General features: G+C 44.7%; 1 protein-coding gene across 3 annotated transcripts in view; it reads left to right on the forward strand.

The window, feature by feature from the left end:
- The first annotated feature begins 1676 nt into the window (after positions 1-1676).
- LOC147018200 (coiled-coil domain-containing protein 80-like) overlaps positions 1677-24410 on the forward strand; it is a 46589-nt gene continuing 23855 nt past the window's right edge. Inside the window, exons 1-7 of one of the 3 annotated variants that reach the window (XM_085897663.1) lie at positions 1677-3034; positions 12931-13108; positions 14609-14733; positions 16576-17142; positions 20345-20501; positions 21079-21209; positions 24201-24340. In XM_085897663.1, the coding sequence (XP_085753789.1) occupies positions 12949-13108; positions 14609-14733; positions 16576-17142; positions 20345-20501; positions 21079-21209; positions 24201-24340 (1280 nt within the window). In that variant the 5' untranslated portion in view covers positions 1677-3034; positions 12931-12948. Of the gene's footprint in view, positions 3035-12930; positions 13109-13273; positions 13379-14608; positions 14734-16575; positions 17143-20344; positions 20502-21078; positions 21210-24200; positions 24341-24410 lie in introns of those variants that run through there. The other 2 variants (XM_085897665.1, XM_085897664.1) reach the window with 2 other exon arrangements.

Here is a 24410-nt window from a genome sequence, read left to right on the forward strand (position 1 = left end):
AGAAGGTGGAGGGCGGGAGGAGAAGGTGGAGGGAAGGGGGAGAAGGTGGAGGGAAGGGGGAGAAGGTGGAGGGAAGGGGGAGAAGGTGGAGGGAAGGGGGAGAAGGTGGAGGGAAGGCGGAGAAGATGGAGGGAAGGGGGAGAAGGTGGAGGGAAGGGGGAGAAGGTGGAGGGAAGGGGGAGAAGGTGGAGGGAAGGGGGAGAAGGTGGAGGGACGGGGAAGAAGGTGGAGGGACGGAGGAGAAGGTGGAGGGCGGGAGGAGAAGGTGGAGGGCGGGAGGAGAAGGTGGAGGGCAGGAGGATAAGGTGGAGGGCAGGAGGATAAGGTGGAGGGCAGGAGGATAAAGTGGAGGGCAGGAGGATAAGGTGGAGGGCAGGAGGAGAAGGTGGAGATCATGAGGAGAAGGTGGAGGGCAGGAGGAGAAGGTGGAGGGCAGGAGGAGAAGGTGGAGGGCAGGAGGAGAAGGTGGAGGGCAGGAGGAGAAGCTGGAGGGCAGGAGGCGAAGGTGGAGGGCAGGAGTAGAAGGTGGAGGGCAGGAGGTGAAGGTGGAGGGCAGGAGGAGAAGAAGGTGGAGGGCAGGAGGAGAAGAAGGTGGAGGGCAGGAGGAGAAGAAGGTGGAGGGCAGGAGGAGAAGAAGGTGGAGGGCAGGACGAGAAGGTGGAGCGCAGGAGGAGAAGCTGGAGGGCAGTAGGAGAAGGTGGAGGGCAGGAGGAGAATGTGGAGGGCAGGAGGAGAAGGTGGAGGGCAGGAGGAGAAGGTGGAGGGCAGGAGGAGAAGGTGGAGGGCAGGATGAGAAGGTGGAGGGCAGGAGGAGAAGGTGGAGGGCAGGAGGAGAAGGTGGAGGGCAGGAGGAGAAGGTGGAGGGCAGGAGGAGAAGGTGGAGGGCAGGAGGAGAAGGTGGAGGGCAGGAGAAGAAGGTGGAGGGCAGGAGGAGAAGAAGGTGGAGGGCAGGAGGAGAAGAAGGTGGAGGGCAGGAGGAGAAGAAGGTGGAGGGCAGGAGGAGAAGGTGGAGGGCAGGAGGAGAAGGTGGAGGGCAGTAGGAGAAGGTGGAGGGCAGGAGGAGAATGTGGAGGGCAGGAGGAGAAGGTGGAGGGCAGGAGGAGAAGGTGGAGGGCAGGAGGAGAAGGTGGAGGGCAGGATGAGAAGGTGGAGGGCAGGAGGAGAAGGTGGAGGGCAGGAGGAGAAGGTGGAGGGCAGGAGGAGAAGGTGGAGGGCAGGAGGAGAAGGTGGAGGGCAGGAGGAGAAGGTGGAGGGCAGGAGGAGACTTTCGTGGTGTCCTTCGGATGCGAAGTTAATTTGCATAATTTTTCATCATCGTCGTTTATTTCATTTTCAGAAGATACAATAACCGTATTTCCTGGGCAGGTTACTTTTTAGTATCACTTGATAGGATACTGAAACATCATCCCTGATCATCACGTCCCAAGTACCGCCGCTGGAATCATATTACTCTTTCATTTCTCTCCAATCACACCGACTTTGGACACTTCCTTTATATCAATTCTGGTGTGCGATAGCTGTCATAGGTCGACTCACCATGGGTGTGTGAGTGTGACTGATGTGCGATGGGTGTGTACTTTATGAGTGTGCGTCGCATCCATGTGCTGTGTCTAGTGTCTGTGTGTATACTGCTCGGTTGAATCGGCAATTGTAAAGATTGCTGAGAGACACAGACTCACAGTGGGTGGTTTTTAACAAAACCGGCCATTGACCCCGACATATGAAAACCGCTTAAATAAAGTTCCCAAAAAGTAAACATTCAAACGTCAAAATACATGAACCTCAAGAGTCATTTCCTCCACAACGAAATCTCAGAACTGATACATACTTGGTAGTGTGCAGTCTTTCCTCGCTCGTTCATTCTGAACAAAAATACCATCGTTAACTGAACATCCTACTATTCGCCGTATCATCCATGCACCCTATTATGTCACAGTTTCTTGGCATGAGTTATGAACATCATAGATTTAATTCTTCACTCACATTGGGTCAGAGATCAGATGTATGAAGTTTCAGATAAGGATTTCAATTCAACCAATTATGGCTGGAAAACCACTTCACTGATTATTTCATCATTATCACCTTTTATACCATAGCATGGGGAGTTGATGACATGTGCCAAGTTTGAATTTCTTTCGTTGAGTGGTTTTGGAGAGATGTCATCGTTATCACCTTTTATACCATAGCATGGGGAGTTGATGACATGTGCCAAGTTTGAATTTCTTTCGTTGAGTGGTTTTGGAGAGATGTAATCGTTATCACCTTTTATACCATAGCATGGGGAGTTGATGACATGTGCCAAGTTTGAATTTCTTTCATTGAGTGGTTTTGGAGAAATGTCAAAAAAAAAAATTTCCCTTTAATCCAATATGGCTGCCATACTATGTGACCTATGACGAGAATATCAGCAACAAAATATTCAGAATGGGGAGTCCCTCATATGTTAAAAGTTTCGCATCGATCAGACAAGCAGTTGCGGAGAAAACTATTTTTAAAGCATAAATATATTGACGTGGACACACCACAGATAGACAATTCCCCAGACAGACAGACTGTAGCATTGCAATAGTCTCGCATCCCCTTTGGGGCAAGACTAATATAAGGTATTTGGCACAAACTCACCTTTACTCGGCCCAACCAATCAAAAACCATTTGATTTGACATGACACCACTGTGGGAAAACAGAGCAAGCAAACTCACACACAGCTTGGCGGTGACAAATTCCACACCCCCTCATCCACAAACCCTACCTCCTCCAAATTCCTTTAGGCATCATCTCTTCGTATCGATTCTCATCTCCTAACCTCCTTGGCAGCATCACCTGGTCCTAAATCCCTGCCTCTTCGGAACCCCCTCGACATAACCTCTCCCTCCTCCACCTCAATCCCTGCCTCCCAACCACGCAGTCAAAAGCCACGGACACTTTCACTCGCCCTTCCTTCAACACTCTTTCCCACCACGCTGGAATCGACTTCAGCATCAACTGGTTGAATCGCCCAGGACTGCATGAGACTTCGAAACAGCAACTGAAAAGGTTCTGAAGCAGATTGATTGCAATACAGTGTTTCATTTACCTCGGTACTCACGGTAACTTTTGTGGGGGTTTTTATTTTTACCTCTGCCACCAAAGGTGAAGGTCATGTTTTCCCCCTTTCTGTTTGTTTGTTTCTTTGTGTACAGAATATCTCAAAAAGTTGTGGACGGATTCGGACGAAACTTGGTGGACATGTTAGGTGTGTGTGACAAGAAAGAATTGATTCAATTTTGGTGAAAATCCAGATCCAGATCTGATAATTTTTAAGTGATTCTTCACCATTGAGAGATAGTGCCAAACTGATATATAGCACGATATCTCAAAACATTGTTGGACGGATTCAGATGAAACTTGGTGGACAGGTTTGGTGTGGGCCAAGGGAAAATTCATTCGATTTTGGTGAAGATCCGGATACCAGGAATATTTAATTTTCAAAGTGATTCTTCTCCATAGAGAGATAGGGTCAAAAACGATATAGTATTGTGGATCAGGAATTACGTGGTGGAGGTGTGCGCGCCACCGAGTGCCCTTCAAGTTTAACATAAAGATGCTCAGGGAGCAACAGGAAGTTTTCTACAAAAACTCAGGTTTAAACTAAAGTGAAATGAGCCATGGAATAAATTTCAAAGGTACCGAGTTATATGAGGGAAGTGCTGGTGTGTGTGTGTGTGTGTGTGTGTGTGTGTGTGTGTGTGTGTGTGTGTGTGTGTGTGTGTGTGTGTGTGTGTGTGTGTGTGTGTGTGTGTTTTTACTGATTTATACATCTTATATTTACTGATTCTAAGACTCGGTGGAGTAATAGTTGGAGCGTCTGCTCTGAGTTTGAGAGCTTGGTGATTCGAACCTCATCCGAGTCATAGCAAAGACTTTTAAAATTACAAAGTACATGTTCAACCAAAACATCGTTGAAGATTTCGTTCCTGATATTCAATGTGGATTAAGAAGTGGTCGCAGGCCAAATGATATGATACTAGCAAAAGAACCCATCCCCATTGACGGAAAAAGTTTATGTTAATCTACCAATTTGAATTATTTCGTGGACTTTAAAAGGGTCAATTGTGTTTCACTCAGAGCCAAAGCTCTGAGCGACTTTTACCGCCCACCATGAAATAGTGGTGCACCATCAGGTGGTGGAGGTTGGATTTGTCTGAAAAGAGGGCAAAATATAGCTACAGTATTTTAAATTATGTTACTCAATAAAGATCTGCATTAAATCTACTTTAATCCGGATGTTCATATTGATTTTAAAGATTACTGGAAGGGATGATAAAGTGACTGACTATATTGTATGAAGAAAAGTGAAATGAAAATGCAACTTAACTAATCAGCAGCTTTTCAAACGCAGTGCGGGAAGCAGCCGCCGTAAATGGGAGACAGACGAACGCACGGACAGATACCAAGGTTCACAATATTCTGAAGATTCTCTGTCGGGCAGTTACAAGAAAAGAGCCAAGAATGGAACATGGATATCTACATGGTGTTTGTTGACCTAACAATAGCATTCTATACAGTTAGCAGAGAAGGACTTTGGAAGCTTCCAAGTACTGTAGGCTGTCCTAATAAGTACATCCACCTGGTTCGACAGTTTCATTATGGCATGATGGCGAAAGTGATGGAGAATGGTGAATACTCTGACCCATTCCCAGTCTCCATTGGAATGAAACAAGGCTATGTCCCAGCACCGTCCCTCTTCAGTGTTCTGTTTGCTGCCATGTCAGCATATTCCTTCATTCAGGGTCTGCGATAAATGAGTTGGTAAGCTGTTAAGATGAACTTTAGAACAATTGGTAAGCTGTTCAACCTCCCTTGACTAAATGCCAAGACCAAGGTGTGTGAAGATCTCATCTGTTCGGTAAGATTCTCTTTGCTGATGACTGCGCCTTAGTAGTCCACACACATCAGGAAATGCAGCACATAAGCAACCTCTTTTCAAGTGCATGCAAAAAGTTTGGCCTTACCATCAGCTTAAAGAAGACTGAAGTGATGTACCAACCAGCACCTGGCAAGCCATAGACAACACCTGCTATCACTATTGATGCTCATCCTCTGACGGCAGTGAACAAATTCACCTACTTAGGCAGTGCTCTTTCAAGGGATGCCTGCATTGATGATGATGTGGCTTTGAGACTTTTTTTTAGTCATATTCATCACAGCTTGTGGAGCAAAAGAGGTACCAAAGTCATGACCAGGCTAAAGGTGTACAAAGCTACAGTTTTGACATCACTACTGTACGCAGCAGAGACATGGACCACTGACAGCAGTCATATTCGAGGCTCAACCACTTCCATCTGGCTTGCCTTAGAAAGATCCGAAGGATTTGCTGGCAGAATAAGGTTCCAGACACAGAAGTGCGAAGTAGAGCCGGCATGCAAGGCAACGAGGCTATGATTACTAATGCACAGCTACTTTGGACTGGCTAATTAGTGAGAATGCCTGAGGCCTCCGAAGCTTTTCTACTCTGAACTGAAGCAAGGGAGATGCCATCAGGGAGGTCAAAATAAGCGATTCAAGGACTGTATTAAGGTCAATCTGAAGATATGTGCTATACATGTGGAAACATAGGAAGATGCAACTCCAGACAGACAAACATGGCTACACATGAATGTGCAGAGAACTTTGAATTGCATCGCATCCAGCATGCTGTCGATAAGCGAACACAACGTAGACTCCAACAAAGTCAACCAATAGATCCAACCAGCGTCTAGTGTGATATTTGCGGTCAATACTTCCAAGCACAGATCAGACTCATCAGTCATCAGAGGGTACACCGTAGTACCGGTGTAATATGGAATTAAAAGGCTGACCTAATCGACTCGACAGACAATCATCATCACATCACCAGGAAAACTGTGCGAGTTCATGATACTGTCAAAGTATCTTTGGCCAAGATGTGAACAAGATGATATAGCAGTCAATATCAGGCACCTTGGTCCTTCAGTTGGTATATCTACATCTACTTTCATGCTTAAACCATGTATCGATTCCTATAAATCCCTTCCTCTGGCACCACTGCAGCAACTTTTCTACTCTTCTTGTAAGCTCGCCCCAAAATGCTCACTTGTTGGTTCATTCAGACTCAGTGGAGTAATGGTTAGAATGTCTGCTTTGAGTCTGGGAGGTTGGTGGTTTGAATCCCTGCCGAATCTTACCAAGGACTTTAAAAATGAGACGTGATGCTTCCTTTCTTGGGGCTCAGTATCTAAAAGGATAGAACGTAAACAAACAACCAGAAGTAGGAAATACTAAAACGGGCTTTGATGGGCCGAATGGCCTCCTCCTGAATCAAAGTTTCTTGAAAGGGAACTCGTGTCATCCTAAAATACACAATTTGGTGTCTGTCTGTCGGACTACGATGGATTCGGTCATTATTTATCCAATCTCAACCAAGTAAGGGTCATACATTGAAAGTTGTAGCGACTTCATTCGCCTCCCTCCCCCGGGGGCATTTCTGCCTTGGACAAACACCGTATGAAGGAGTATAGACGGCTTATCGTGGAATTTCATGGGGCACACCTACTGGAAGTAAAAATGATTATAACCACTCACTATTCAGTAAATTCTGTCCAACAATATGATTATCTGTTTAAACAGTTGTTGGTGTTGTTTAACACAAGACTGAAAGAAAGTTGAAGGAAACCTGATGTCCTTGAAGCTTTTTATGCTTATCGCATCACACACAGACTAACGAGCCCGAGCTGCCAGGATGAGCTAGGTCTATAGGTAGGCCCCTAGCTAGGCCCCAAGGATCTTTAGCTAATAAAGGTGCTTACGTGCGTCTATTCACATGAATGATGTATCCCACTGACTGTCGGACTTTTTCAGCCATCTGCGGTCCACCTCCATATACGGATATATGGGCCGTTTATAACATATATTTGGGCCTCACGTGATTTCTCCCATGTATGGCTTCGAGTGTGATGTGCAATATTGTCCCCAACACCCTTACAGCCTAATTGTGACCTTTATTTGATATCCTATGCAGCCTTGTGGGGTTGGGGGTAAAGATATGGGAAGGGTCTTTTCAACTCATGCTTTGCATTTCCGAGCACGATCTATATTTCTGATCACGAGAACGTTTCTGAGAAAAAGCCACCAATTTGTCTGAATCTCGATATTCCACCACACAGAGTGCAAATGACAAATTTGATTGCTCAACATGGTATAACTTTTGCCCAAGTACTGCTAAACTGAAGGTTTTTGGAAGTGTAAATGAAATGAAAACGAGAGAAGAACCTTCAGAGTGTAGGCTTTATTCCATTTGATTGAAGCCGCTTCTACGGGCACATCAGGGGATACAGGCGCAGCAAGGAGTACATAAGCAGTAAGGTATACACGTGCAACTAATCACCGCAAAATAAATCAGTATAAGCCCGGAGTCCGATATACTCTCAATTCTCACCATTCAACGAGCACCAAGTGAACCGCCGCCGTAAACGACAATGCCCCTGGGACAATCCCCCCGACCGAGCGGAACCTTAGCTTTATCTATTCCGTGCTCGAGCCGTGCAACATGTGATCACACGTCACGACCTTCAATTCACCACAGTAAACAAGACTATTTGTGTTCTACAGTATTCAAGTATATAATTCAAGTGAAATAAAATAAAAGTTTTAAAAGCTATATTAAAAAAAAAAACAATAGAAGTTTATCGCTGTTGATGCACCTTTTACACCACCTTATTTAACATGTTAAATTAATTCTTTATGCCTTTTGTTTGTGTCCTTTATGATGCCCCAAAAAACAATGTTTCCTGTTTGGAATGATTTTCAATTTTGTTTGACTGCCAGACAGGCAGACAGACTAAAATAATTACCTTACTCATCTGTGCGCATGCGTACACAGGATGAGATTCCGTACAATTTGCCAAATTCAGAGCCAAACCTAAACTGCAGATTCGTGTTCAGATTCATGTTCCAATTCGAGTTCTACAGCGTTCAAAATACAAATTCAATTGCAGTTAAGTAGTTCCTCACTCATAGGCTGAAGTCTGTCAGACAGAAAGACAGAGGTCAGGTCAGGCCAGGAATGGGAGCATACACCAGAGCAGCACGTCGCTGCGTCCACTTTCCGCCGGTACTCTAGGGGCCTCCGTCTGGCCATCCCCATCTCCTTGAGATGCTGATCAACCTGCTGCAACCACGAGGAACGTGGTCGGCCCATTCGCCACTTCCACTCACGACACTCCCTCGCTGAGAGAATCTGGTGAGCAGGATCAGCATCAGGAAAAGGAGCCACATGTCTATAGAGCTGCAGCTGACGCTCACGGACTGTACCAGTAACAAATCTCATTTGCGTCTCTCTCAGAAACCGCTCGTTGGACACAAGTTCCAACCAGTGAGATCCAAGGATTCTCCGAAGAGACCTGGTACAAAAGAATTAAGTCTCCATCTCAGATCCCTGGTATGAGTCCAAGTCGAGACTCGAGACGCCAAGCTCCAGAGAGCAAGACTGGAAGCGCCAAGGACCTGAAGAATCAGACTTTCGTCCTCCTGCACAGGTACCTGCAGCGTCACACCCCATGATCCAGTGAATCCATGACTCCCAAGGTCCGACCCAGACGTCTATTGACCTCTGGCTCACAGCTAGCAGAGACATGAACATCACTGCCAAGGTAAGTGAATCTCTCCGTAACCTCAACATCCTCACCGCAAACAGGTACAGACAGAGAGGACCTATTGCTTAACCCCACTTTGTGCCTTGCGTGCAGGGAGTAATAATATTGTTGCAGGTTTGCCGGCCAGGTCACAAGAGGCTATTCGGACCTGCTTCCCAATCTTTGACCCTGAAACCGACGGGCTGCAGATAACTCCGCGGAATGACGAGTTGCTAAGCAATCATGGACACCATCTGAGACGATTAATTTAGGTAGGGTCCTCACGTCCAATTCCCCTCAATTCATCCCCTCAGATTGGGAACCGTGTTCTTCACGCCCTACGACTATAAATCAAGAACGGCTGAGCGATACCGTAAGTGGGATGTCGACTAATTGTAGCAAAACAGCAGGGCAATACTCCCATCCACTATTTACATACTGTCTAACCAATGGAGAAAGACACTCGGGCAGTTTGGAAAGTTTATCTAAGATTTAGCAAAGGGCCAGTACTTACAGGCAAAACAATCATTTGCAGAGCAAAAGCAGCATCACAAAGAATGATCTTATTCTTAAGCACACAAGCTCCTTAGTCATTTATCTTACCACGAAACAACACATACAGGTTCCTCAATCATTCTGGGAAGCAAGATTGATAGACAGATAAAGTGAAGTAGGTGGGGTATGGTGTCAACCCTGGCCTCAACCTTATGTGAGCCAGATGCCTCAATGCAACAAACCAGGTGTATGGTGCAGGTGATTGAGAGGTGCGGTACTTGCGGGTGCATGTAGTGCGAGCTCTGAAAAAAAACTGTTGTGGACTCAGTTGATGCTCCACAACAGTGTGTGTCAATGAGGTGTGTGCGCTGAAGGATGCAAAGATACAAGGTACATTGTGAAGGACGTGTAAGGTGAGAAGTTAGATGAGATTTGGTTATGGATGAGTTGGTAATCACGCCTGGAAACCCACAGCTCCATTCTCCTGCTGCCTGGTACTGCTCAGCATCGCATTCCTGAAGCGCCTTGCCTGGACTGACGCTCTGAACTTAACTCGATTCCCTCGACTCTCCTCTCCTCTCTCAGCACTCCTTACGACTCTCTCAGAACCAACTCATTCTGCTTCAGAACTGGAACTAGAACTTGAACGACGCTACGAATGATCTTATTGTCTTTGCCGCTGTCACCACTCACGTCCACTTTTCTACATCCCACCATGCCGATTGGCTGGTGCGCTGCGATTCAGGTATTGTGATTCGTCCCCGAAGCACGATGGGCAGGGCTGCTGGTTTGTTTGGTGAAACAATGAGGACGGGCAAGCAGAAGGGTCGTACAGTGCATCCGCCGCCCACGTGAATGCCTACCCGCTATGATTGGAACCTCGTTTAAGCGATTGATGCACTGGAATGCCACTTCGACGGTCGAAGTGTTGGTGAAATTGAATGCCACTTAAGTGATCGAAGCACTGGAACGTGGCTAAAGCGGTCGAAGAGCTGGTGAAATGGATTTACATTGGATGAGTGTTATGAGAATGTGGTTTAAGAATGGAGTACGAGAATGAGGTCAGAGAGTGGTGTATGAGAATGAGGGAAAGGATGGAGTGTGTAAGGGAGGGAAAAGAATGGGATAACTAACTACACTCACAATAACACAGTTTCTCTATGTAAACAGTCGTTCAGATCAAGGTGAGTTCATAAGGCAACATCACTGGTGAAATCGAAAATCGAGTCGATAGGGTTTCAACACTTTTGGATTGGCCACAAAATTTCATTTTTCCCTCCTTCAAATTAGACCATGATTATTAATTCTCAATGGTTTTCAGAAAAACAAAGTTGCGTTTGGGTTCCCCTTTAAGGAAATAACTATGCTATATTAAGCATCTTTAGCCCACTTGGAGTTATTTCCACAACAATAGCATAATATTAATATTAACGTAATTGCAAAATAATAAAAATAGTAATAACAAGTGAAGTTGTGTTGACTGGCGCCTGCATGACTTGAGGTGCCGATTACTGCAATATTCTGGTTCGTGAAGAATTACTCTTTTAACCTTGTTGCCATAAGGACAACAATCTCTGCAGCACTTCACAAATCTAGGCTTTATGGGAGAGTGGCCAGACGGAAGGCACATGACAGCATGCCTGGAGTTTGCAAAAAGGCACGTGAAAGACTGAGAGCATGAGGGAAAAGATTCTGTGGTCTGATAAGACGAAAATTTAACTCGTTGGCCTGAATGCAAAGCGCTACGTCTGGCGGAAACCAAGCACAACTCATTACCCATCCAACACCATCCTTACCATGAAGCATGGTGGTGGCAGCATCATGCTATGGGGATGCTTTTCAGCAGCAGGGACTGGGAGGCTTGTAAGTATAGAGGGAATGACATGGAGCCATATCCTTGAGGAGAACCTGCTTCAGAGTGCTAAAGACCTCAGACTGCGGTGAATATTTACCCTCCAACAGGACAATGACCCCAAGCATACAGCCATAGCAACACTGCAATGGCTTCATAAGAACAACATGAAAGTATTTTAATGGCCCAGCCAAAGCCCAGACTTGAATCCCATGGAGATTCTGTGGAAAGACTTGAAGATTGCTGTTCACCGACGCTCCCCATCCAACTTGACAGAACTTGAGCAAATCTGCAAGAAAGATTGGGAGAAAATCCCCAAATCCAGATGTGCGAAGCTGATAGACATACCCAAGAAGACTTGAAGCTGTAATCACTGCCAAAGGCACTTCTTCAATGTATTGACTCAGGGAGTTGAATGCAAGGCACTTCAACTTTTAATATATAATGAATTTATAAAAATTTCTAAAAACATTTTCACTTTGTCATGATGGAATATTTTGTGTGGATCGGTGAAAAAAATTTAACTCTAATTGGTTCATGAGTCAGTAAGTATATTCGTTATGGGTGTGTGTCTGTCTGTCTGTCTGTCCCGAGCATAGCTCCGTGGGTTTTGACCCGATCTTGATAAAATTAGGGTGCGAGGTTTGTATCATGATCTACTTGTGTTTTCCGGAGAATGGATGTGCTGCGCCCATTATGGGTGGAGCCACGCCCAAAAAACGTGTTTTTAGGGGGTAGCCGGTTTCAAGTTACATCTTCTCCGAGGGGGTTTGTCGAATCTGGCAGGGGTTTCGGTATTTGGTTAGCCCAATGGCACCTGCATAGCCCCACGGAGCTCGATTTTTCATTTTCGTCCCAAGGTCAAGGTCACAAGGTCACGAACTTAGAAAATGTCAAAAAAATCAATAAATTTGGCATCCAGCTCCTAGGGTTTTCAACTGTTTCGAATGAAAGTTGGTATGCAAGTAGTGCTCTTCGAGTACGACAACTTTCATCAGTTACGTTTTTCCCGATTCCCGCCAGTTTGCCCGTAGCGTCCCCTCGAAGGTCAAAAAATAAAAAAAGGCGAACCGTGTACATTGCTCGTGAACCATCGCCGTCTCCAGACTTGTCCATTTTAAATTCAGGCTGTAACAACAAAATGTGACAAAGTCGAGGGGTGTGAATATTTTCTGAAGGCACTGTATGCAAGTACTGTATATAACAGAGAGCCCACCAACTTGCTGCCGGTGAGGGAGAGAGGAGAGAGGAGAGAGGAGAGAGGAGAGAGGAGAGAGGAGAGAGGAGAGAGGAGAGAGGAGAGAGGAGAGAGGAGAGAGGGCATTTTCCTCCAACACCACCAGACTACTCTGACTTTCACTTCTGGGTAGATCGCTCTTACTCTTCACTGTTAAAGTCCTCTTCATTCATCATATTTTTTCACTCAACAAGCTGCCTTCCAAAGCATCAGGAGTTATTATTCCTTGATTTATGGATGCCTTTGCTTAAGTCATCGACTTAGATCCTCCAACAGTTGATGACATTTCTTCCATCAAGGTTCCACTACCCCTCTCAGGCTCATCATGGGAGTCAGGATACTTAACAAAACTGCTTTTCTGGGTGATGAAAATTACATCCTTTTGGAGGGACATAAAGTTTGCTATCCCACGTGCATTAACGAGTCGACTATTTTGGCCCAGTACTATGAAGCAACCATATTCCATTTGGTCGATGAATCAGCAATATGGAATATGGTTGATATGGAAAATATAGCCGATTCATCGACCAAATGGAATATGGTTGCTTCATACAAGTTAAGTAAATAGATGTAAACACAAGATAAAATGTAAATGCTGTACATTTTGTTAGATACTTTGAGATTCCACAGAGGCAGGATGGATCAAGCACCTTTTTGTCTAATATTTCCTTGTATTGTTCTTTCTTCCACTCTACCCTCCACCCTATATCCTAAACAGTGTATTCCTCTCACAACCATGCTAAGATTAATCCTGAGTCTCATCCTCGCCTTTGCCTTTCCGAAACACACCTTAACCATCTCACCACCACCATCATCTTTACTGCCTCGGAAACTTGAGCCGTGGTTCTGGCTGTGGCTCTCGGCGGAGGGAGAGTGGAGGGGAACACACAAAACAGGTATTTCGAGAGAGAGTGAGAGCCCTTGTGATGCATGCGGTAGTAAATATAACTGCCAGTGTCGGAAACCTCAAACCCGCATGCACTGGGACAGCAAGAATTTGTCAAAACACAGGAAGAAAATGTAAAATATCTTCGAACACTGAAGTGATTAGCCATTTGGTGCGGTGTTTGTGGGCAAAGAAAATAAGGCAAAAAAAATAAAGAGAAAAGGAAGGGAATTGGGATAAATGTGGAGAAAAAGAGTGCTAAGAAAGATGCTACCTGATCGTATGTAGTATGTAGATCGCCTCGAGCATTGTATCAGATGCTGGTGGTATCATATACTGTATTTTAAAATTTTGAATGTACTGTTCTGCTTGTTTGGGAGGTTTCACCACAAAGACCATTTTAGGTATTTATTATGAGACCCCTTCCCTGCTTCCAGATCAGGAATCACGTTTCACAACGGCTATTGGCGGATTTATCCTCACCAGCCGGACACGTCAACCACAAACTGTCCTGTCTGTGATCCACACAAGCAGATCTGGCGAGGCAACCAGAACAATTACACCTTGTTCTTCCAACAATGTTCAGGTGTTCAAAGCAGGTCCTGCCTCCTCTTGTGGGATACGTGTAGGCCTATTACAGTGTTAAAAGTACAATTATTCACGGGTAGACCCTCTGAGAGGAGGCAGGACAAACATAATGAAACAGAAGACCAAATACTGCTGCCTTTCCATCTGAAATGTGAACAATGACATTTTATAGGCCCCTTCATCAAATTTCCGAAATGAGATTCACTCCTTCATGGGTGGACTGTACAGGCATGACGGGTCATGTGATTAGAATGAAAGAGACTAATACTTGAATTACTAAAGGCAACTCCAAAAGAGTAGTGTGGAAGCCAACATTTAACTCATCACTCTTGGAAGTACATTTGTTCCTTAGAGCTTTATATCAGCTTAACGTGACATTTTGATCCAGGATACTTGGGGGACATCAATTTAGTACACACAGTGAAGAAGAGAAGGAAAAAAAAAAAAGAAGAAAAAAGGTTTGAGGTGGAAGGGGAGTGAAAAGGAGTAATAGGAAGGGGGGGTGAAAATACATTTTTACAGGTAATAAGTACATCAGCTCTTGGATATGCTGTTTGAATCAACATATAAGGGACATTTTCACAAAAGAGGGTCAGGTAACGGTAAAGACTGTCCGAGAATTTTTATCAAGCATATATTGCCCAGTCAGTGCAGAGGCCTTATGGTGATCCTGCGTTGCTGACATCATTTGAACCTTTTTCTCGGCCTTATAAGGGGTTCAAGCACTATTTCGAGAATATCAAAGAAAGTTGATTTTTTTAGTTTGTTCTTTACCGTTACCTGACCCACTTTTGTGAAAATATCCCATAACAAGAATGGAATCAGGAAACAAAGTGAAGCATCGTTTGCTTAATACATCACAAAGGTGTCAAAACGAATGGGCCAGTCAATAGAAGGATCAATGTAGACCTTTGTGTTGCAGGCAACTTTACTTCAGGGACATCGCTCGCACTCTGTGAGCTGGCGGCACGGGGTGTGGTTCATGTGATGATTCAGGAAGGAGATGGAACAGCAACACGTGGGAATCCAGATGGAACAGCACTTACAGTGGGTACAACCACCATATTCCACCACCTATCCAGCACCAACGCGACACTAACATTTACTTATTGTAATTCCCAGCTTATTTGGTCCAAATTTCGTACATTGGTTGTTTTAAAATGATGAAACATTTTCCTGTTATAATTCGATTCCACCTCTGGGAGCAAATACCATTATCAAAATACGGAGATATCCACATAAGACGTACTGCTTCATGTATGAAATAAATAAAACTGGACGAGCAATCTTCGACGTCACAATGTCACCGGATATGCCTCCACCCACGTTATTACATCATTATACATACTTGTACCAAGTTAGATTTAAATACCCAAACCCAGATTCAAAATATTAAATAATTCTGGCTGCCAGACCATGTGTCCGATCAGGTTGAAATTTAAAACATGTATTCCCCATCACGACGAGATCGTAATTGTGAAGATTCACGTCGATCGATGAAGCAGTTGAAGAGAAATAAAAAATTTTTTAAAGATTTTCGTTCAATCCAACATGGCTGCCAGCCCCTGTGACGTATAAATAATTATTCGTGAACACCCTGGTTTCCCCAAAGCTTGAGGAACACATGCATGAAGTTTCCCCTCAATATGTCAAGCTGTTCTCGAGAAGATAATTTGTAAAGGTTTATTGTGCAAAAAAAATTAATCAAAGCATCATGTGACCAATGAGGTCATAGTTGGAGAAGTTTTTGGTCCTCATGGATAGGTGATCACACCTGTAAAATTTCACCTCAATCTGTTCAGCTGTTTCGGAGAAGATTTTTGAAGGTTTTCATGTTGATAAAAAACAATGCCCACAACTAACAGCGAACCGAGATGTTACAGAATCCGAAAGGGTGGGACAGAGGTGTCGCACTTATCTTTTAGCTGTTTAGTCTGGGATCGGGATTCCCGACAAGACAATAAACTGTCGCGGGGACGTACTGGTGCTCCTCGCAAATGGTGCTGAACCAACCCGCAGCTATGTACTTCATATGAAAGGAGAGGAATAATCTGTCTGAATCTGCCTTCCCAAGGCCAATAAGCCGGTTGTCCCGTCTATTAGCACATTATCAGTAATTGGTGGATCTTAAACATCCCACGATATATTTCGTATGCCTGGTGTTGGCTTAATGGTTAGGGTGGTGGGCTTGGGATCCGAGGATCCTGAGTTCAAATCCCGCTCGGCTGTTGAATGAATACCAGGTGGGGTTGACTCTGCCTGTCATCCTTCCGAGGTCGGCAAAATGAGTGCCAGCTTGCTGGTATCCTGTGTCGGAGTGGCGACCCGTCCAGGATTGTACCCAATAGCCAAGGAGACTGCGAAGGCAACATTAACGCTCTGCACAGAGTATGGTCCCAATGGATGGATGGACACATTTCATGGAGTAGGTGAGTTATCACCCACACTCCAAACAAGTTACAAATTCCTGCCTGGACTGTGGGTAGACTAAGTGGTGTGATCTTCTCGGGTATTCCTCGAGACCAGGTTACACCGCTCACTACCGCACAGTGGCGTTGCCATGCAGGCTGCACATCCTCTGCACACAACAATCAAATTAGTTCAAACAGGTGTTCACACGTAATGTGTGAATAGCCATCTTTGGCTACAAATGGCAAATCAGAACGTCTTGCAGCGATTTTAAATCATTCCGTAACAAAGGAATTCTTTATTTCATTGTTACAAAATTGCTAAGACTATAATGCTGGGCTAACAAACAATTCAAAACATATTGGGTCTTTCCTTGTAAACTTTTTAATAACCAAGCAATTTTATCATTTAAAGTTAATTATTCCCCCACCACCTCAACTCTTATTCTTTCCTTTTTTTAAATCCATCATACCCTGCCAGGTTGCTCTTGATTCTCGCATCACGAACTACCTTACCGACGTTCTGAAACAGATCGGAGTCTCCTCTGCAGTGTTCGACCGCAAAATGCACTTGCTGCGCACATTCCCAGCAAGGACATGGCCCGGCCCTGTCCTGGCCTTGCTGGATGGCGGTCTGTTATATCCGGCCAAGCAATGCCTTGGGCTTTGGACGACAGGAGCGGTCAGCAAACCTCTGAGTGAAGGCAAGACAGGATGGAACAAACACCATCAACTAATCTTACAACTCGGCAAAAGCAGGAGAAAGTTATTGGAGAAACTGGAGCAAAGTTTGTTTGGACCTCAGATGAAACTCAATGAGAAGTTAAAGAGACGCCAGATATCCCAGTTTCTCATCTCAATAGCAGCAAGTCAATGGAGGCCGATGAGACAGAACGGCACACAGGAATATCAAGTGGGAGAAAGTGTGGACACCAGAGTGGCGATGAAGGACAGCAGCAAAAGTAGAATGAAAGAAGTCAGGAAACAACGTGTACGAAATTCACTCCAAAGATTCCTTGGAAAAATACGCAACAACCGCAGACTGCTGGTGGGTCCACATGTATGCATTTCAAACCATAACATATTTCATGTGCACATTGGCCAAGCGATTGGGCTCAAATCGGGCTGGAAGCAGCAGTCCAGTACTTAAGATTCTTAACATCTAGAAATGGAGCTGGTTTCAAGGAGAAAGAACATGCTGCTATCAGATTATGGATGAAATATATTCTGGGAAAGGGGGGGGGAAGGTGGGGACGTAGGGAGGTGGGGGGAGGTGTAATCTGCTGCATCTGACGAGCAAGTGCTGCTAGTTTACATTTCCTGGTTGACTTGTGAGTGTCTTAGGTTAATTGAAATTCAGATCACAATTAATGTGGAATAATAATTACAAATGTTACTGATCCCAGGTCAGCTACCCACATCTAACAAGCAAACAAAGAGAAATAAATTAAACTTTTTTAATGCAAGGGTCTCAGCTGAACGACAAGGCAGCAGGTTCACAAATTATGAAAAGGGTACAAGGAGGATGGAGTTCCAAAAGGAGGAATAACTAACGAGCATCTCCCAGCGGGTCTTTATCACTCTGTTGTTAAACAAGGGAATCAATAGAGGTTTGGCTCACATTTCAAGGTTGGGGGAGAAACTTTAGGAAAACCATAAAAATGGGAAACACCTTCAAAAGTATCTCACTTCAGGACTGGTCTCCCATATCTACTGCACCTCGATATTAACTCAGCCTGGGAATTCTTCCACAGAAACCTACTTTCTCATCTACAGTTATCGTACCCTTCTTCCCACCTGTGGTACACGGAATCCTGCGGTGATGCAGTTGCCGTCAAACAACTTCACTTCTCTTCCTAGAAGGTAAATCTGACCGAAGGCAACCTCACATCATTCCACAAGGCTTGCAACATGTGTGGTTCCACACTCAGGAGAGTTAGAAAACATCTGTCCAACCTCAAGAATGAACTTTCAAACTTGTCTGCCTCCACTAAAACTTGATGGCTCCTTGTTAAGTCCGTCTCTGGAGTACGCTCCTCCTCCATCCCTTCTCTCACTTAAAATAGCACCCCAGCCGACTGCTCATGAGAAGGCCAAATGCCTCAATTCTGCATTTGCTTCCAAATTGTGTCTCCAACCCCTTGCTCTCTGTAGCCACCCAAACCAGTCACATAACTGCTCCCAGGCTCTGTATTTTTCACCTGAAAGGGTGGAGGAGCTTCTGGCAACCCTTGACTGATTTTGCAAAAGGCCCAGAAGAAATCAGCGCACGTGTCCCAAAAACCTCTCGGCTGTTGTTACACATCCTCTTTCTGCTTGGAAGTCAGCCAACATCACTGCATTAAACAGTGCAAAAACTGATTCCCTTCACTACAGATCCATCAGCTTACTTTCAACCATCAGGAAGATCATATAATCCATCATCGCTGTTGACAACAAATCCTTTCTTTTCTCCAACAGCCAAATCTCAGGTAATCAGTTTAGATTCAAACCCAGTCATTCTTCCATTTACATGCTACTTATGCTCTTCCAACAATGGATGGAAGGCCTCAATGTCAGACTCGAGGTCAAGGCCATCTCTCTCGACATATCTTGAGTATTTAGTATAGACTGGCATCCCGTCTTCCTTCCTAAACTCTCTGCCTATGGAATTGAGGCCACCTCCAAACATAGCTTACTGACTTCTTCTACTCTCACAGACATCGTTTGGCTCTCAATGGGATCCTCTGATCTCCACCTATCAAGGCTGGTGTGCACCAAGGCAGTGTCTTGTGCCCATTCCTATTCCTGATCTTCATCAACGATCTATCTGACGTTCTGGAAAATCCTCTTTATATCTTTGCTGATGACATCACCCTCTGCCATAACATCCCTCATCCTTTAGTTAGGCATGCAGCAGCCTCGTCCCTCTCTTCAGACTTGATAGAGTCATGAGCTGGTCAAACAAACACTTGGAATATGTCTTTCAATCCTGACAAATCTCACATTCTGATTCTGTCTCTATCTCCCCAAAAGGACCATCTGGCAAACCCTCCCATTTATTTTCTTAACAATCCTCTTGAGGAAGTTGTCACTCAAATATTTGGGCCTCACCATCAGCCATGATATTCCTTGGGTAAACCACAAATCTAAGTTGACCTCCAAAGCCAATCCACTGACTGGGAATCGTCTGTTGTGCAAAGTCTTTCCTTGGCACACCTTAACTTTTATCCACAGCTTGATGGAGTCCTGCTCTCCTACTCTGGCCTGGAAACCCTGAATTACACCTTGTTCAGCTTAACGCCCAAGAAACCAAGGCCTTTAAAATCATTGGAATCAGCCACGATGAAGTCTTTGGGCCTACCACTTTCACGTCGCAGACAGGTCAGTGGTCTCTCTCTGTCTTCTACCACCTAATTTCTGGTCTTGCACCCTCTGCAGTGTCCGTGTTCTATACACCCTCCCTCCCCCCCCCCGCCAATGTTTCTGTGGGGTGCACATGGTCTGTCAGTGACACCCTTCTGGTAAAACTCAAAATCCAGACTCACTACTCACCTCCACTCATCTGTTCCTCTTTTTCCCACCTGTGGAACCAAATTACTCAGTCTCTTCAATCTCATTCTTCCCACCAGGGATTCAAGTCAGCTGTTCATCACCATCTCAGGTCATCCACACTCCATAACCATGATCTTTTCTATCCCCATTAACCCTCCCCAAGCCCAACTCTTTGAGTTTCCAGTTTCTCCTTCCACTTCTGTGATCGAGAGTTTGCGGCTTATCCATCTTGTTCACCTCGTAACCTCCCCTTGCCCTCATTCTAGCAGACATCCCTTATTTATCCAAGTCTCCCTCCATTTTGTCCCTCAACCCTGCTGCTATTGGGTGTACCCCCACCCTCTCCGACTGCTCTCATTTTGTTATGTCTTGGTCTGTTATGTGCCCTCACTCCAACATGAGCCTCAATAGGGTAAACGAAAAAAAAAAAACTGGGGCACACTGAGCCTCTGCCATCAGGTCCCACTCTCTAGAGCTACACTCCAGAGGGACCTTCACAGTACATTAGAGAAGCGAGAAATAACTAAAATGTCCACAAGGAAATTCTCTCATGTCACCTTCCAAAACGCAAGTTTGGCCAATGCCGACACAGCACATGATCAATTATTTTTTTTTTTTTAAGCACAATAAGTGAATATAATGGAGATAGAATCATTTTAAACCTGGTGTGCTAAATCTCACTCTCACACACCCTCTCCATCCAATTTCTGCGGTAGATCTTAGTTGCTCCCACACCTGCTGATCCAAGGTTTCAGGCACAGCAGGACGCAGTTCTTGAACGGGTGTGCACACTGGGCAAGAGGAGGGTCAGCCTGCTCACTGTACTCGGAACTCCAACACCATCGCACATCACACTGCAGCACCTCCCAGCCGGTACACAATTTTTCCTTTCTCAAACGCGTCTTAAAGCTCCAATTAATTTTTCACATTTCCTCTTCTTCTCCAACATCTCCGATTTATTCCCACCTCCCTTTAATCTTCCCCAAATGGTGGGTTTTATTTCTGTGGCTCCTGACATGAGCAGCTACCGTGTTGACCCTTCCATTCTCCTCTCCATCCCTTCATCTCCCCCAACCCCTCATTGAACTATTTTCACTGCACGCTCATCTCTTACTCACTCGACATTGATCGTAAATGAGGTTGGTTTGGACACGCACCTCCACAGCAAAAGCAAGTGGAGAAAACAATTAGTGTAGAATCATGCTGTGGTTTCTGTTCAGGAATGCTTTAAGTGCAAATGATTGAATCATGCTAAGAGCTGTGTAATGACTTTCCTATTTTTGTGTGTCATGGCATTGTGTAGCATTGCCCACGCGTGTTAACGCAGGAGTGCCACAAGGCAGATGTGGTGCAGGTCTAACAGCCTTTTTACTACTGGTGATGTGTGGTGTTCAAGTCCAGAACGAGACATGTGGGATATTGAAAACTGCCATTGCGTGCGAGTGCACAGATGGAGTTTCTTGCTGTACTGGGCTGCCTACTCTCATCTCCCCGATACTTGCTGCCTCCATTATGAAACATTACGGCCTGACTGCACCCCGGTTTTCCATGTTACTCACAAAGCTCAACTTGAAACCTCATGTACTGTATTCGCTTATTCAGAATATTCATTGCAGCGCAGTATCCTCGATGTCATAAATCACCATGTAAAGTCAATTCACGTAAATGTGGTTTGTCTTCATAAGAGGCATGTTAAGAGACTCGTCAATACAATTCCCCATTGTTTTCTATAGTGATCCAAGGCTCACGAGGAGCTCTAGGTACATCACATGTAAGACAGGTGTACTAATTATAAGGGAACTATGAAATGGATAAATCAAGGCCAAACTTGAAAACAAAATTCATCAATTGACAGTTTGAATCTTTAGCTCCTCTTATGCACACGGACCTTCCTTAATACGGCACTTAGTAACAATACCCGGCAGAAAAACTTAAATCACAAATAAATCTTATCTGCCTTTATTGAAGAGCCTTTGCAGCTTATTAAAGTGTGAAAAATTGAGCCATTAGTCGAAATGTCGTCAGGGCTCTCAGAGATTTCCAAAAAGGTGCCGTTTGAGAGAAATTTCATCGAAAGAACATTGTAGAAAGTTTGTGTTAAAAGTAAAGAGTTTTTGTTCCTAGCATTTCCCACTCAAATGATCAGCACGGTGTTGATGTTTTGGGTGAACCAAAGTGATTTGGGTGTTTAATACCGGAACAACAAAAAACATCGAATACACTCACAGATGTACGATGTCCAACAAAACCAAAACCATCTTGCAAGGTTATTAGTAATGAATACTGGATTTTATCAAGTGAAAGCCAGTAAGAGTATGCTAACCGCAAAGGGAAGCGAGGTGTAGCCGACGTTGAGCGTGAGTCCTTTGGCAGAACAATAGCCTTCATGAAAACTAGGATTCCATTGTATTGCTGTTATGAGCTAAGGGGTGGCAAAACGGTGCTCTGCAAACATTGATTTTACATGTATAGCCGTTCCATAAGAGTTGTTTATGTACTTAGGACTTTGTGCGGGATCGGCTCGGAGATTCCGGCGGGAAGGAATTTGTAATTGCCTAAGCAGGCCACATCAATTATTCAAGAGCAGAAAGAGGAGGAATTCATTAAGCTCATCTTGTGCTCATGTCCTTTGTGTAAGAACTACGACCTACAGCGGAAGGACTTGTTGGTTACTTCATCGATGTAAAGCTATTGTTGAGGACAAACTGTTGAGATACTGTCTTGACTGAGACTTCGTGGAAGCGATTAGAACCATGAAAAGCCTATCCATGTACAAGTTTTCAAGAATGCGTACGAGAGAACTTTGAAATGTCCCTGTGGTGGAAAGTGTGACACACCAGGTCCTCAACACAAGGAGGGCATGCTTCTGGGAGCCCTTTGTGAAGAACCAGCAAAATCATCTTGAGGGCAAATAAAGTTTAGATGATGGTCATACAGTGGCACTGAGGAAGAAAGACTGGGAAGGGGAGGAAAGAGCATCGCACGCAAAAAAAAGATAAGTGAGCCCTAGAACAGAGAGAGAGTGAGAGAGTGAGAGAGTGAGAGAGAGCAAGCAATGGCAGATCCAGGGGGGGGGCAGTTCACAGGGTGCATGTGAACCCCCCCTCCCCTCCCCTCCGCCCTTACAATTATGTCACATTATCGTCGTGCAAGATATCACTGGACAATCGGCAATCGCAAGTCTTTTGCTTTCACTTGGCAATTAATCCGAGCCGTGATACTTTTCACTGCTGGTTCTGTATTAATCCCTGCGACTCACTGTTTAGTTCCACCTCCGAAGAGAAAGGTAACATTTTTTTTAGGACGATGTTCAACAGCAAAGCGCAGCACAACCCTGAACTATTTCACCAGGTAATTCAAAGTTTCAGTGGCCACATCATCCATTATTATGATGAATGATCTGATGATCCACAATGGCGAGTTTAGGTTTAGTGTTCGGTGTCATTTCGCCGCATTTTGTGCTTGCCCGTTCGATATTTTCATCGATTTGGTTTGTATTGTCGTTACATAGATCCATCGCAAAGATTCCAAAATCTTCAGCTTTTTTTGAGAATCACTGAGTGACAGGCCTGAGGCCTTTTTCGTCAAGTAGCTCGATATTCCCAAATTTTCCTGTGGATAATGTAAATTTATGGTCGGACACTGCTAGCTCTGGATAGATTAACCGTTTTTTCCTCGACGATTACATTGACTTGAACAAGGCTTGGTGGTATATTTCACAATATGAGAACATCTTAATCTTCAGTGAACCCCCTCCCCCTAAAAAAAAATTCTGGATCCAGCCCGAGGCCAAGGAGATTCATTATAGCTACCTGAGTCAGGTGTATCTGGTGAGCGACATTGGAGCAAAATCCACAGCGAGTGGCAACTGAGGATCGGAAGATGGTTAATTGGACCAAGAGCTGCAGCACACACCTTGCTCTCAATATTTCTGCAATCGCAAGGTAAACCTGCCAGGATACGATTTGAAATGACAGAGTTAATCCAATAAGGGATGTACAGTGATCAAGGGTTTGTTGCAGTAAAAGTACAGCATATTCTGAGGATTAATTGGGATATCGTTCTGCCTCTGCCACGAGTCATTCCGTGGTCAAACAAAGTATTCGGCCATTTTTTTCCCCGCATGCAGAACAAGGTGATGTCCCACGCAGAAGTCGGCCATTTCCCAAGTCACCATTGAACGACTGGTAGTGGAAAATAATTGCCATTCGGCCGGTAATAATTGGATTTTTGAAGGCTCAAAATCTTCAAAAGAAAACTCGTAAATTCAATGGATTCCAGAATGCAAGGTTTTTGCATGGTGTTCAACATGTTTTTCCATTACCATGTGCATGTGGTCCTGAGATCTCACAGCTTGGCTTGGAGTGTTTGCATTGCTGAGTTATTGGAATCTTTGTCTCTCGCATAAGACCTAACCCGAGCTGTGAGAACTCAAAGTGTTAAACTGTAACCTTGAAGACTTTCAGCATCTATCATAGTCTGAGCATGAGGTTTTTGTTGAACATCCTGTATTTTTGGCATCCATTTCACAATTTACTCCCTCCCCCTACGCCACTACCCCTCTACTTTAAGGGAGTGTATCTTGAACCTCTGGGCCCAAGGAAGCTGGTCCAGGAGCTGGAAAACACCATTTTTGGGCCGGAGAAAAAGCAAGGTGGTGAACTCTGCCTTCCACCTGGACAGCCCAGAGAGTTGGACGCTTTCTTAGCCAGGTCAGGCCTATAGATCGCATAATTCAATTGATACGACTGTGTTGTCACAATGGCTTTCCTCATTTCTACT

Source organism: Eptatretus burgeri, chromosome 10, assembly GCF_056783735.1.
Source record: "Eptatretus burgeri isolate ZD-2024b chromosome 10, Ebu_testis_v1, whole genome shotgun sequence".
Lineage (NCBI taxonomy): Eukaryota > Metazoa > Chordata > Myxini > Myxiniformes > Myxinidae > Eptatretus > Eptatretus burgeri.